General features: G+C 36.1%; 1 protein-coding gene across 1 annotated transcript in view; it reads left to right on the top strand.

Annotated features, from left to right (window-relative positions):
- Window positions 1–15610, top strand: part of LOC110027837 (callose synthase 9-like) — a 217076-nt gene that overhangs the window by 66758 nt on the left and 134708 nt on the right. The window contains exons 5-8 of the mRNA XM_020729436.1: window positions 10936–10985; window positions 11144–11230; window positions 11747–11832; window positions 11918–11942. Coding sequence (XP_020585095.1) covers window positions 10936–10985; window positions 11144–11230; window positions 11747–11832; window positions 11918–11942 — 248 coding nt within the window. The remainder of the gene's footprint in view (window positions 1–10935; window positions 10986–11143; window positions 11231–11746; window positions 11833–11917; window positions 11943–15610) is intronic.

Raw genomic sequence — 15610 nt, forward strand, 5'->3', positions numbered from 1 at the left:
ACCCATTAGGAAATTCATCCAGGAAATTCATCCAACCAAGGAAATGTTAATTATAGACCTTCTTATCCTCCACGACTTCACAACAACACTTAATTTAAGGAAAAGAAGTTTTCTATGGAAGAGCTGATACTAAATATGGGTCAAAAATTGCAGAAACAAGGAAATCAATTACAATTCAAGGAAACCAATTACAAAATCAAGGAGATGCTATCAAGAGTATTGAAAACCAATTAGGGCATATCACTATTGCACTTAGTAACCAAACATTGGGAACTTTGCCAAGTACAGTGGAACCAAATCCTGAAGATCAAGGAAAAGAACAGATAAAAGTGATACAATTACGAAGTGAAAAAGAATTGGAAACAAGAGTACAGAAAGAAACAAAAATTGAAAAAGTGAAAGTGGATATAGAAAAAGAAAAGGATCATGAATATCCAGATTTAGAATATCCACTTACACCAACGAAACTTACTATGGAGAAACCTCCACCATCATTTCCTCAATAATTAAAGCAACACAAAAAGGATAAACAATTTTCCAAGTTTATAGAAATTCTTAAGAAATTAACCGTAAATGTTCCCTTCGTAGAAGCTTTAGAGAAAATGCCCAATTATGTGAATTTTATGAAAGATATTTTGAACAAGAAAAGGAAGTTCACTGATAATGAGACTTGCACTTAGCGAAGAGTGTAGTGCAATTATTCAGAAAAAGCTTCTTGAAAATTAAAAGATCCAGGTAGTTTCATTATACCGTGTGCTATCGGTGAGTGATTTTTATGGAAGAGCTTTATGTGATTTTGGAGCCAACATTAATCTTATGTCTCTATCCATTTTTAAAAGATTAGGATTAGGAGAAGTCTCACCTACTTCTGTAACTCTTCAATTGGTGGATCGTTCAGTAACTTATCCTAAACCAGTTATAGAAGATGTGTTAGTAAAAGTTGAGAAATTTATCTTTCCTGTCAGTTTTATTATTTTAGATATGGAGGAAGATAAAGAAATACCTATAATTTAAGGGAGACCTTTTTTAGCTACTGGAAGAGCTATGATAGATGTTCCGAAGGGAGACTTAACTATGAGAGTTAAAAATCAAGAAGTGACTTTTAACATTGCGAAATCTATGAAATACCATGTTTTTGAAAGAGATAATGAATGTTTTTGCATGGAAATTTTTGAACATCTATTGAACGAGCATTTTAAAAAATATTTTGAAGATAAAAAGCATTTTGAAAAAGAAGAGCATTTTGAACCAAAGATGAAGTTACTTTGGACGAAATGGAAAACGAAGAACTAGATTAGGTTTAGGAAAGATTTGAGATGTTGGATATTATAAAAATACTGATAAGAATCTAGTTCCGTCAATTACAAAACCACCTGAACTTGAGTTGAAAACATTGCTTAACCACTTGAAGTATGTGTTTCTAGGAAACTCATCTACATAACTTGTTATTATATATTCAGAGTTAAATGATTTGCAAGAGAAAAGGCTTTTGGATACATTAAATGAATTTAAGAAAGCTTTTGGTTTGTGTCGGCACTATTTTTGGTGTATGTGGTTTGGGTTAACTTTGATATCAGTAACTTCATTTAGGCTTATATGATAATCATGTCACGTGGTTTGGGTTAACTTTGATATCAGTGTGAGAGAGGAACATGAGGGATGAGGAATTGAAGGCTTTGCCACAGTTAATATGATGAGTAACTTCATTTAGGCTTATATGATAATCATGTCATCAAGCCACGATTATATCGACCATTTGAATAAGTTCATTTCCTTGCCTGCAATATTAAGGTATTTTTTGGAGAAACCCGGGTGTAGTCTTCGGCTACAGTTAATTGAATCAACATGTGTCTCCCATCAATTAGTTTCACTTTCCACTTGTCTACTAGTTTGAGATCATCAAAACTTTTTGTGATAACTTTCATAGGTGGGTGCCCCCACTGAAATTTTTCAATATGAGCGAACCTGAATTTCTCAGTTAATGTTCAAATTTCTAAGTCAGTGAAAAAGAGTGCTACTTTCCCACATTTGCTACTTTTTTTCTGAACAAAAGAACAATCACATATACAATCGTGACAGTCCTTATAGCTTTAGGGAAGACAACCGCCGACTCCACCTGAGGATTACCCACCACGTGGGTAAATGAGGCTTTGTCAGGTTCAACCGAAGGAGTGAGCGTCATCAGAGCAGGGAAAACCACCTGTTAGAATATCCCGATATAATTGCGGCGAGGTGCGAAGGAACGTGAAGCTGTTGGTGTCTCCTGCTGTAAATTCCCAAAATCACGGAAGCAGGGAGAGACAAACGTGCAGAGATATGCAGTTGTCGGCGTCGAACAGACGAGTCGCTAGCCGCTGTCGGCGTCGAAACAGACGAAACACAATAACGACGCGAGTCGACGAAGCAGAGAAGTGAGAAGCAGAAGTGGAGAGACGACGAAACGGAGGCGAGGCGCGAGCCCCTCTTCTTCGAGCAACTGAATCATTGGCGACGAAAATCCCCAATCGAAAACCTTGCAGAGCTCTCAACCGCCATCTTTTTTCATATATGTGTGTGTGTATAAATAAATAAATAAATACATATATATGTTGTAGAAGATAACTAGGAGGGGAGACGAGACACAGTAAACGATGCAGACGCTAGCCGCTGTCTAGCCCCAAGCAAGCGTTCGACCGACCCCTTGCAACACTCTGGTGAAATGGTTCAACTCTTGGCCGGTTCAACCCCCATGGCCTTCTCCCGGGGTTGGGGGAGCTTTGACTTCATGCGTCGAAGTTTCTGGCTTCTTGTAGCACGGAGTCCAAGTCCGCCACGTTAAAGGTAACAGAGATATTGTAGTCTCTTGGTAGGTCGATCATATAGGTGTTATCATTCCACAACATGTCTTGCTAGAATAAATATACATCATCTCTTGGCACATTCTGATCTGGAGCTAGATATAGATGTAGGTTCCCGCAATGCATTTCTCGAGCCATTAAGTCTGGAATCTTTTTCTTTTATTTCTCGTACTCATTGGAATTTAGTTGATTAACTAATATGTGATGAGTGATCAACTCTATTGTGGAATTTGTGTTAGGTTATACCATTCTCACCAGTAACCACTTAGGAGATACCTCTTCTTCACTGATAGGACCTTGATCCCTTTGAAGCATTTCCTTCCCCATAAAGTTCTTGAGACACATTTCAAATTTTGGGTTCATCCCTATTGTCTGGACATCAGATGATGGTTACCATACTAAATTGATAAATCTCTGAAATTTCTCGACGTGGCACAAAAGAACCTCATTTCTGACATGCGAGTCCTCCCTCAGTAGGGCCAACTCAGGGATGAGTTTATAGATTTGAAGGTCTAAATATTTCATTTGGGATTGTACTGTGTCTGATATCGGCTCCTCAAACTTATGGCCCCTTTGGACATCTAGGGTCAATTCTGCTGATGCTTTTTTGAATGCCTGCAAAATGCTAGCTAGAGGCACCACCATCTCATACTCTACCGGAGCACACATTATATTAATCACTACCTTCTAGAACAACTATTATTACCGTAGCTGGAATCTCTATCTTGGGGTCAACTAGAATTGATGGCGTCTCTTCCTCGTTGGTTGAAAGTTGAAAATCTTTTTTGTAGTCACTTTTTCCGGATCAACGTTTATTTCTTCAACTTCTCCTTGATCAGTTAAAGCGATCACTCTGCAGGTTGTGCAATCTGATTCGCTATGCCCATACCCGTATCACTTGAAGAACTTCTTGACTGGGACAAATTTAAGAATGCAACTTGGTTCCACTTGTTCTCTGCTCTGAATCAGGTTTTCCACAGATGAGGTCAGCTTGGATGTTCTCCTTGAAAGGTGTGCATGTTTGCATTAAAATAAAAGAAAACAAAAGTGCAAATAGAGCTATAAAATCTATACAAAACGAGAAGGAACATGGTTGACATCATCATCAATCAAGCTCAAAAAGTCGGAGTCACAAGTCTGAGCCTCCTAAAAGAAAGATCTATCAAAGGTGAACCTCATGTTTGCAGTAATGTAAAAGAAAACAAAAGTACAAACTAGAGCTATAAAAGCTACACAAAACGAGAAACAACATGGTTGGCATCATCATCAACCAAGCTCAAAAAGTCGAGTCGCAAGTGTGAGCCTCCTAGAAGAATGATCTATCCAAGGCGAGCCTAGCACAAAAAATGGACCGCTTTGTTACATTCCCTATGAGTTAAAATAAAAAAGAACCTATTTGAATTCCTTTAAGAAAAGAAAAGCATTATCAGTAGTAACTTGATGCTGTCCAAGCTTTTCCGCCATCATCTGAAGGAAACTAATGATTGCGGCATCATCACTTTCAATAATCATACCTTCATTTCAAACATCCAAGGTTGTATGAATTTGCTAAGTATCACCGCATCAATGGACTAAAGATTGACCGACTGCAAGGATGACTTTCCCAATTTCATCTCGAATCAAGATACCCACTCCGGTTTTTCCATTAGAGAGAAGTGCTCCATCAATGTTGGCCTTTAACCAACCCGAAAGTTCTCCTGGGTGTAACACAGCTGTAAGATCCTGCAGTTGAATTTTGCGGATAAGATGTGGTGGTCGCCTTGTGATGTGGTCTCTTCACTTCTAAATCTAGGGTATAAATATTTTTTCTGAAGTAAGCTGGTTGGAACTGATGCTGCGACTCTCTCTTCATCTTGGGCCAGGTAGCAATCTTTTCTTTTCACTCACGCTGGTATATGGACATCATATTTTTGCCCCGTTCTCTCCTTCAGTTCTTCAGATCACAGCGCAAGCCTCAGTTGAAGTCAACGGATCTCTTACTGTATCTTTTCCCGGGTGGCTCAAGCGTTTATCTTCTTGGTGTCATGATTGGGGTTTTAGGTTGAGAGGTGAAAAATGGTGTATGAGACTAATTGACAGTGTTGAACAATTGGGATAGTTGATTTTGAAAATTAGTAAAGGAAAATTAGGTTTTTTTTTTAAATTTATCTATGGTTTGGGAATATGAAAGAAAATTTTTTTTGTGGAGAGGTAAGGCAAATGTTAGAAATCCCTGGGATGAGACTAAAATTTATCTATGGTTTGGGAATATGAAAGAATTTTTTTTGTGGAGGGGTAAGGCAAATGTTAGAAATCCCTGGGATGAGACTAGGGTTAGGCGAGCTCTGATGCCAGATGATACTAGAGTTAACCTAAACCACAAAAGAAATATAATATTATTGTTGAAATTAAAATATGTTACAACGACTATTCATAATAGTAAATAAACAATAACAAGCCTAACAAGCACCATAGAGCAACGAAGAAGGGATGGGTGGCGGCTAGCCATCAAGTAGGTATGCTGATAACAGGTGTTGGTGAAGGTCGAGTGGTTGGAAGATGGTTTTGACAGCATGGGGAAGGCAGAGGAATGGTTATAGTTGCTATCCGGAAGTCGAGAGGGATTGGCGATAACCTTAGAAGGAGTGGAGGGATGGGAAGGCAGCTGGAGATGTGGGAGGGAGGTGGTGACAACAGGTGAGGGGGGCTTGGATTTACGGCTGATGGCAGGTAGAGCTGTTAAAAAAGCTCGTTGTTCACCAACATTTCGTGTTCGACTCGCTAGGGAGTTCGTGTTTGATTCGTTCGATAAACAAATAAAACGAGCATGAATAATTTTTTCTTAGTTTGGTTTATAAACGAGCCAAACACGAACAGTCATATGTTCGATCGAGAAAATTAATTACTTTTAAATTTTTTTTCATATTTTAAAAATAATTATGCGCTCTAAAAATATATCATATTTTATAAAATTAAATCATATAAATTATAAGAGTTTGAGTTTGAAAGCTTAATTTTGTATTTCATTTGTAACTTATTTTTAACAATTTGTAATAATACAGTTGAAGAAATAATTTTTTTTTAATTTAGGGATGTTATTTATCTTTCTTTTGGTAATTTGAGAATGAATAATTAAATTTATTATCATTTTAACAATATAAGCAATTCGAACAATACAAACAAATTTGAAAGATTTCAAACAATTCAAACATTCAAATATTTCAAACTTTTCAGTTATTTAGAATTAAATTCAAGCAAGTCGAACTGAACACGAATAGTAACTTCACGAATATCGAATAGGAACCTATTTTAAATACATTTAATTTCGAACGAACGGAACAGGAACACGAGCTTTGTTCTTTCGTGTTTGGTTCATTTACATCCCTAATGGCAGGGGGAGGTTGGTCGACCTTGGGTTGGTAACGAGGAAGGAGGTTGGTCGACCTTGGGGTGGTAACGAGGAAGGAGGTTGCATATGGTTGGTGCAGCTTGTTTTGACGAGAAAGGGGGCATGGTGGGCTAGCTGGAAGGACGACAACCGTAGAAGGGCAGGGAGGGTTTGACGGTAACAGTATTAAGGGGGAAGTGTGGATTGCGATGGCTGCCTAATAGGTTCGAGGGGTTGGTGGTTGGGAATTCAGGAAAGGTGTGGGGGACTGGAAGATGTCAACAAGGATAAAAGGTGAATAAAAAGAAGGATATGCGCCACCTTGGGACGATTTGCAGCTGAAGCATCTTCTTGTTGTTGGATACAACCTTAAGAAGGAAAAGGGGATGCCGACATCTGTCTGATGGAAACACTCAAGAAAACTTAACACTAACGCAAGAAAATGCATATATACATACATGCATACAGAAGATAACTAGGAGGGGGAGATCCCTTCCTTTGGGCGGCAACCCTAACCCCAAGCAAGGTTTTGATTGGCCTTCTGCTACACTCTGCTAAGCCGGTTGTACCCTTCGACGGTTTAGCCCCCAAGCCCCCGCATCACACACCGTCCTCATCGCTGTAGTCCTCTCTGACAACAACTCTTTCGTTGTTTTCTTGTAGTTTCTTCACTTTCCAGCCCTTTTCCTTGCTGCCTCCGTCCAAGGAAGCCTTCCTTTTGCTGCCCAACGGTCTACCGCATCCACCATTGTCATTCTAACCCTCCCTTTTCACTGGCACAACTGTTCTAGCTCTTCCCATTTACCATGTCAACTGTTCCAGCCCTCTATACAGCTGACATAACTATTCCAGTTATCTATTCTCGCTGATGTTGCTTTTTATCCTTTTTTTGAGCTGCCATCATCCCGGACAGCCGTGCTACGTCAATATTTGTCCCGTACTTGCTATTCGGAATTTGGGAAACCATTGCCTTAATTTTTTCAGTTTGCAAACCACCTTGTACACCTTTTGATTTATAGCCTATTCTTAGTTGATGGGATGATAAGGAAAATTAGAAATTGGCAGTCCCCCTCAAGTATTATATGCTTATATTGATGAACAACTCTTTTAATAAAATTTCTTGAAAAAAAACATAATATTATTGACGATAATTTATGCATTTTTACCTTCATTTTGATAAATAATAATTAAAAGTATGATTTTTTTTTTTTTTTTTTTTTTTTTTTTGTGTGTGAAGGCATTGGCTTTTAACAAATTGATTAAAGTAGCTATGGAATTTTAACTTCTCTATAAGCCCTTGAGTTTAAAATTTAATAACCAAGTAATTAATAGTGTGGTCAGCTCGTACTTTTAACCTATTGATTATAGTAGTTATGGAATTTTTAACTTCTCTATAAGCCCCTGAGTTTAAAATTCAAGAACCAAGTAACCAAAAGGGCGGTCAGCCTGTATTGCTTGAGATATGATTTTCACCATAAATTTCTTCAATGGTTAAGAAAATTAATTCATCTGTCAAGTTTAGTAGCTTTTTTTTGTTCAGCTTCATATTTAGGAATGACTGCTGAATTAATCGTTCTATTTTTTTAAACTATTGTAGGTTGATTTGTTTATCTACGCATTCAATAACATATTCCACAGCTTTTAGAAGTTTGGTTCAGATTCAAGGATCTTTAGGGGAAGTTCATGCTTGTAGTTAGGTTGAAATAAGATTTTAATTTCAATTTGAGCTCATATGTGATGAGCTCTGTGTTAAGAGGTGTTAATGGGGCGCGTCTAGGGGCGTGGCGCAAGTCCATTCTCCTCGAGCCCACGGGCGGTTTGGGTGGGGGTGTGTGTGTGTGCAATCCCCATGGGCCTACACATCGGATAGCCATATATGCCTTTAGGGCACAATTTTCACCCCACTGGGGCATACGTCTCATTGTTTAGGTACATAAAAGAGAAAAAATTCCCTAATTTTCCACACACACCACAACAAAAGTCCCGCAGTCTTTTACTCCATTTCGTCTCTTCCACATCCACACACAGAAACCTGTTGCATCATCCTCTTCGCCTGTTCAAAGTTGCACAAAGATGCTCCCACATCAGCCGTTGCATCATCGCTCGCATGCAAACAATGTCGCACACAGACGTTTCCACGACAGACGGCGCAACCGTCTCGCTTCCTCTCTCCTGGAGATGCTTTTCACCTCTCCCGCAAATGCTCTTCTATTCTCCCGCACAGCGCATCTCTTTCGCAGGGTTTCTCTCCCGTAGGCTGCAACTTGATTTATTGAGTGATGAAAACTCACACGATTTTTAAGGTTTTATACGGAATCAGTTTAGCTACAATAAGTTCAGTGTAGCTGCGATAATTTAACCATGGCTTTGGTAAATTCACTTTAGCAATAGTATTTCACTATTTTTACCTGAATTTTTTTTAACTTTAATGTGTAAGCACAATAATTTTGTTATTCAGCACAATTAGTTATTTTTATTTTCTCTTAATATTTATATTCATTTTCTTTTAATATATTGGGGCTTATGCCCCGCCCCTTAACTGCTAAAATGCCCTGCCCATAGCCACACCTTTTAAAGCATTGCTGATGATAGGTTCAATTTCAGTTGTCAATCATGGTCTTGTTTCTTAATTGACCTCCTGATCAATTTTAATTTCGAAGCCAAATTGTTAATTTTTCTCAACTGTAGATCATGTTTATAAATATGTTCTATTAGATGTGTATATTCAAATTCAATAAACATTTTTTGCATCGAATCATTTTCTAAAGTGTATTCATATTCTCTAATTTCTTCGATAGGATTAGATTTGATTACATATGTTTTTGTGTTTGTTTTAGTTTTGTGAAAAAAATCATTGATTTATTCATTAAAGTTCATCCCTTTATTTATCAATTAATTGATCTGTTGAATCTAACTTCTAGCCATTTTGATTCAACTCAATCATACCTGAGTTGACATGCAACGATAATCCTTGATACGATTTTGATATAAATATTAGGATCTTATGTTCACTAATACATAAATGGCTGGACTGCATAAAGAAATAAAAAAAACCAGAATTAAGTGTTTTTGAATTTTTGAGCCAAGCCGTAGTGTCATTAGTGACAAACTATAAAACATCATTTATTCCTTTCAAATAATAATTTTAGAATTTGTAAACTTTTAATTCACTCTTCATCATTTGAAGCTTTTTGGTGAAAGGGATTTTTTCATCGCGCCTATTATGTTGGTCAATGTTGTTGCTATGACTGATTTCCCTTTGTTGTCTTCTTTCAAAATTAGCGAGTTGATGTTGCAACTGAAGGAGTCTCCTTTCATATTTTCTATGGTAAGCTCTTGAACATCTCATTGATGATTTTTAATTGGTGGCATGATGGATTCCTTCCAATTAGGGTTTCATTAAAGGTAAAATAAGGCATTTTAGGGTTGGTGTTGCGATCAATGAATCCCTAAAGATTTAGGATTTCTATGACTTTAATGACGACATCGATCTAAGTTTTGTAGTTGATGTACAGGGAGTAAAGATGGCCTTGTGAGTATTTGTAAGATAATGAGGAAACCTGAAAAATGAAAGGGATTTGGAGAGTAAGAAGGGCTTTTGCTGCTGTTTTGTGGAAATCATAGAGTAAAAGTGTGGCCTGCAGTTATAGTGGGGTACAGGTGTTGAGGAGAATCCACAACCCATTTCAGATCGTGCCAATGCTTGAAATGGAAGAGGATATAGCTCTTAAACTTGAGAGAAATTCGAGAACCAAGCTCTGAAGTGCGTAAGCTACAAAACTTCAAGTCCCAAAACAGGTTTTGAACAAAATAAATAGCTTAAGAAACAAAGTTAACCCTAATATGGACATAAACCAGCAATTAGAAAGCATTTAAGGTGCCAACCGGTTCCTTGGACAGTGGCAAGCCCTGAACCAGCCACAGCCTCCACTTATTGGGCTTGCTTTTTTGTCTCGGGCCCACCTGAAGGAGGACGCCCATGCCACTAATGTATTGCGAGAAAAGAACTGTGGTACTACAAACTGAAAGCAACAAAGTTCATGCACTTGTTGAATGTGAAGCACACCACCAACAATGATCTATTAGTCGCAGTCTAGCGGACGACCAAAGCAACCTCAACAGTAGTGCCAATACCTTCATCAAGTAGTAAATCTTCAAATTGTTTGATTAAAAAAACATTGAGGATTCACTGCGTCCTAAAATAGTGTATTGGATTGATCTGGGAAATGGTTGGTCTGAATAGTGTGAAGTAATCGAAATGCTAGAGGACACACTACCTATCAATCTCATAGGTACTAACATCATAGGCATGATTAGTCAAATACAAAGCTACAAAACTAAAAATAAAATACAAAGCTACAAAACTAAAACAAAACGTTACCAATAACTATTTGCTTTTTCGTTGAATGAAGAATTTCAGATATGCATTATATCTATAATAGTCTATTCTGATTTATCTGCCATTCTATCATTAGAGCAGTTTTGACATGCTTTATGGGGGAGTGATCCTTTCTTTTTGACATCTTTTAAAGTTCAATCAAATACGTTATTTATTGTCTTGCTTATTATTGAAAAAAACAAGAACGGCTATGCGGGATTTGTGAATTAGAGAACCAAGCCCCCTGCACTGCCTGCCAAGCTGCTTTAATAAATTTGTTTATTCATCATTTTTGTTTAATTCATCTTTCCATGTTCGCCTAACTTCCTTTCTTTCATAAAACAACTTTACAGATAATCACAATGCAATTACAATTCTCAGTTTATGGGCACCGGTCTTCTGTGTGAGTATTGTTAAGAAATCATAATACTTTGCATTACTGTTGGTTGATGATTGAGATGCATTGCACTGTACTTCACTCTACTTGATCTTATCAAAACTTCTTGCAGGAAGTTTTTCACCAATTCTCTCTATTTTTTTCCTGTTTGTTTGCTTTTGCAGATTTACCTCTTAGATATTCAGTTGTTCTACACTGTATTTTCAGCTGTTTATGGTTTTCTTCTTGGAGCAAGGGACCGTTTGGGAGAGGTAAGTGCTCTTGAATTAGAAAATGTTGTTGTCAGGCTTTAACAGGTGCTTCTGACATTTAATCAATAAATTAATGCATTTGATTTGGACTCATGTACAAATTTGTCTTGTGTTACATTTGCAAATTCAGACTTCTAGGCAAGCATATGTATAAATTCCTTTTCTTTTTTCTGGGATTATTTTTTACTCATTATGCCACACAAGTTGATGGAAATGGGATTGAGTTGTTTTAATAATTTTAAAGCCTCTTTCTTATTTCTTCAGAATTTACAGAATGTTCTTTACTGTTTTTGACAAAATTTCTGGTGAATTGTTTGTGGCTTTATAACTTTTTTAATAAAGCTTCCGAATTAGCGATATTTAATGGTTTTGATCAAATCACTCTTGATATGTTATCATGATGTGGTCATCAATTTGTTTAATTCGCAAAATTTGATTTGCTCTGTCATTCTCTGGTTTCATCACATAGTGTGACAACTCTATTGATCTTCATCCTTGTTCCTCATCTCTTTTTAGATCAGATCTGTGGATGCTGTTCATAAATTGTTTGAGGAGTTTCCTTCAGCATTTATGGATAAACTTCATGTATCCCTGCAACGAAGGTACAATTAGCTTGTTTAAATTCTCATTGGGTTCTTTTTTTAACCTATTATTTTCCATCCTAATTCCATTCTTAATATTGTGCAGGAAGGAGCTGAATACGTCTGGCCAGGTGACTGCAAATCCATGTTAATTTGAAATCAATTGCTACCTTGTTTTTTAAGACATCGTTAATGCTAGTTATTATGTTGAAAGCAGGGCTGCTTTGCTGCACGTAGTATTTCAATGAATTTAGCCTTTTTCTAGAAAAAAAAAGAATTTACAAGGTAAATTGTACCCGGGTTTTGAGGATATGGAGTCTTCTGTAGGTTCATTCTTTTGCAAATCCTACATTTTTCACCCTAGTTCTTTTTCACATAACTTAGGCCTACTTCGTTGCCAGTTTTCAAAATGTTTTCGTTGATTTATGTTGATCAAAATTACTCATTAATCATGATTATCTGATTATGAATATTACCATTTTCAAATTTTGGCATTAATTGTACGAGCTTAAATGCTACAAATGTTCTTTCTATCTATAAATTTGGTTCTCTCGTTTATCAAGGCTTTGCAAATCCTAAATATAAACAAAATAATTTGGATCATATTAATCATGATCCATAAACTTCAACAAAGATTATGGGCGAATTAGAGTCGCTATATGATGCTAATTTTGAAATGGTTTCCCATAATTCAACCACCTATCACTCTTGTGTTGGTTGTATTTCTTCGGTTTCATTTGGATTATTTCAACCAGTCCACTTTACATTTTTTGAGTTCCATTTATGTTAAACTTTCACTTGTCGATGCTGCTACTCTTCGTTTATCTGGGCCAGTTGTGGTCATTGTTTAGGGCAAATTGGAAGTTACTACTCAGGTTAAAGGAGTTATGGATTGGTTCTTCATTTTGTGGATACTAGCAGAAGATTGATTTGAAGACATCCCTGTTGTTACTTCTTTAGCAAATTATTTTGTCACAATTGCTCTATGTGTTTTATGTCTTGTGCTTAAACTTTCATATACAAGGTATATTCACAAAAGATTAGCTCCTACCTTCAATCACTATGGTTAATGATCTTCTTTCATTAGATCAGATTTTCAATTTTAATTTGGAGCCATATTTAAAGTTTCCTTTGGAGTCAAAGCCATTGCGCCTAATTTTGCTAGTTACATTATTATGTTCATCACATCATGATACCGAAGGTAAACAAAATTGCAGCGGCTTGAAAAATGTAAATTCAGAAACACAGGAAACTACAATAAATGGGTTCTTAGAACAAGAATAAGTAATAACAAACACAAACAATGGTGCCAAAAGCTTGATGCAATATTTTATGGATAAGAAATTTAAGCAATTAATGTTGGGATTCTACGTAAGTATAAGTATCGTTATCAAGTAATAAATGACTTTCTATTTAACCCCAAATATCGATCTCACGGGGAAACTTTAAATTTGAAATGATAAATTTACTAGGAAATTCACAGAAGGTCAAAACGAAATTACTGTCACTAATTTTGAATGTTAAGATATTATCAGAACTAAATTTTTTAACCAATAACAAAACTGAAATAAAAAGTTTAAATAGTAACTACTAAACTATTAAATTATTTTTATGTGATAAAGATTTCTTATGTGAAAAATCATCTTTCCCATTACAATGAGGTTTTGGTAAAATGAGATGAGATAAACGGTTCAAATATGTATTGTGTCAAATAAGAACAATTTTAATTCTCTACTTTGATACAGTGTTATAGAAAATCATTGGCTAATCTTAGGTTTAGTCCCTAAATCCGTGGCTAACCTAGGAAGATACTGACTCTCACCCCAGAGCTCCCACTTCCCTTCACCTGAAGGCTAACTCTGGCTTTAGTTCTTATATACTAAGATCGAGTTTGTCACCCTAAAATCTCCAATTCTATGCCCAAAAATGTATATTTCCCTATTTATTTGCATTTAATTCCATGAACGAAATACTACTCCATGGAATTAAATTTGATTCTCACTCTGTTGTAGAACTCATACTACATTTTGTGGATCCTATGCTTAACAGCATATTTTAACATTTCAATTTCCCAAATCAAAAAAAAATTAACAACAGAGTTGAAAACTCATCACAATTTATTTTATATTTTAAAATTTGCACATCCAAATTATCTCTTCATTTTACCATATCTCAGAGTAAGGACAAAGATAAAGGAAACTACCCACACTTCATAAGAAAGATACAACGAAACACAAATTTCATATATAAAGAAAGATCATACAACACTAATAAACAAAAAACAACACTTATCTGAAGCTCTTTCTCAAAGCAAATCCCTTGTAGCATCTTCTAAGAAATATAGGAAGAAGAAATCTCTCTTTTCTCCTTCTCAAACACTCTTAGAGAAGAATTCACACTTAACTCTCCACAAAACTCTAAATTGTAAGAACAATGGACTCTAAATGGTTGTTGAATGAAAAATGGAACAATGTGTGATGCGTAGAAGATTGAATTGGGACGATGAGATGTCAGGAAGAGTCACTTTCTTGATCAATTTTGAGCCCTGATAAATGTTCTCCAATAGGATCGTCCAAAAACTCTTCAAAAAGCGATCAAATTCGTCGAATCTTCTAGAAACAGGGGTTGAACCGACATTGGCGCCGTCGGTGCCAGTGTTCCGCAACTTAATTCACTGATTTCTGTCAAACGACACCGTCGACGCTGCTTCTGGTGTCGTCTGCGCTGAGTAAAATTCACCATCTGTTCCGTCCGTCTGCGGCATCGGCACTGCTCTTGGCGCTGAACATTTCATCAAAAATGTCATTTTAATTCTAAATTTCATCTTTTTTGCTTCCGTTTTGCTTCAAGTCTTAAAAATCAACAACCTGCAAAAAAACATAAAAAATACATTCCTTTAAAGTGTAATATCACCAAAAATTAGTATAAAATATATGTGCATATATTTTTCGTGTATCAGTAATCTAAGGTTGACTCAATCTGGGCTGAAGTAAGATTAACCCGACCCTCCCTAAATGATGGTGGTTATGATAGTATGGTATTGATTGTGATGTTCTGAAATGCTCACTACCGTGGCTGTCTCATGCTTGAAATTGGTGCCTCAGTCCCATTATCCTCTATTGTCTCCAATACTGATCCCACCGATTCTTCTCTATTTACTAGGGAACCTATGGTTTCAGACTTCGCCGAAGGACGATACACCGATCAACTTTAGTGATAAAGTAGGTGTTTTTATATCCATCATGTCGCGGTTATCTTGACACGGTCTCCATAACAAAAGATGGTAGTATTTATCTTGACACGGTCTCCATAACAAAAGATGGTAGGCGTCCATTTCATTTTTATTTTTATTTTTTAATTTGCTTAGCTTGAATTTACTTTTTGAAATAAAGAGTTCGTAATTTTAAAATACTCATAGGCGTTTTTCAAAAAAGAGATTTGTATGCATCTCATGGCAAGAAAATTGTAAATTTAACTTAATTTTGACTTGGGCAACATTCTTAGATTATGTGTGTGTTTAGCACATTAATTAAAATAGATATGTGAATTAAAGTTTATTTGAAGCTATATCACGCATCATTCTTAGACTATATAATTCAAAGTTTTACCGGTTGGAGCACATATGACTGAATTGGTTATAATTATCTTTAAAGACTATGTGCTTTGAGTTTAATATTATTTTTGTAAAAATAAATAAAACTTTAAAACTATCTTTAGTAAAGTCTTTTGTGTGAATATTTGATCATTAGATCACTTGCATTTTTTAATTTTTAAAATCAAACAATGCCTTATGTCTGCT

This window comes from Phalaenopsis equestris, unplaced genomic scaffold, assembly GCF_001263595.1.
Source record: "Phalaenopsis equestris unplaced genomic scaffold, ASM126359v1 Scaffold000452, whole genome shotgun sequence".
Classification (NCBI taxonomy): Eukaryota; Viridiplantae; Streptophyta; class Magnoliopsida; order Asparagales; family Orchidaceae; genus Phalaenopsis; species Phalaenopsis equestris.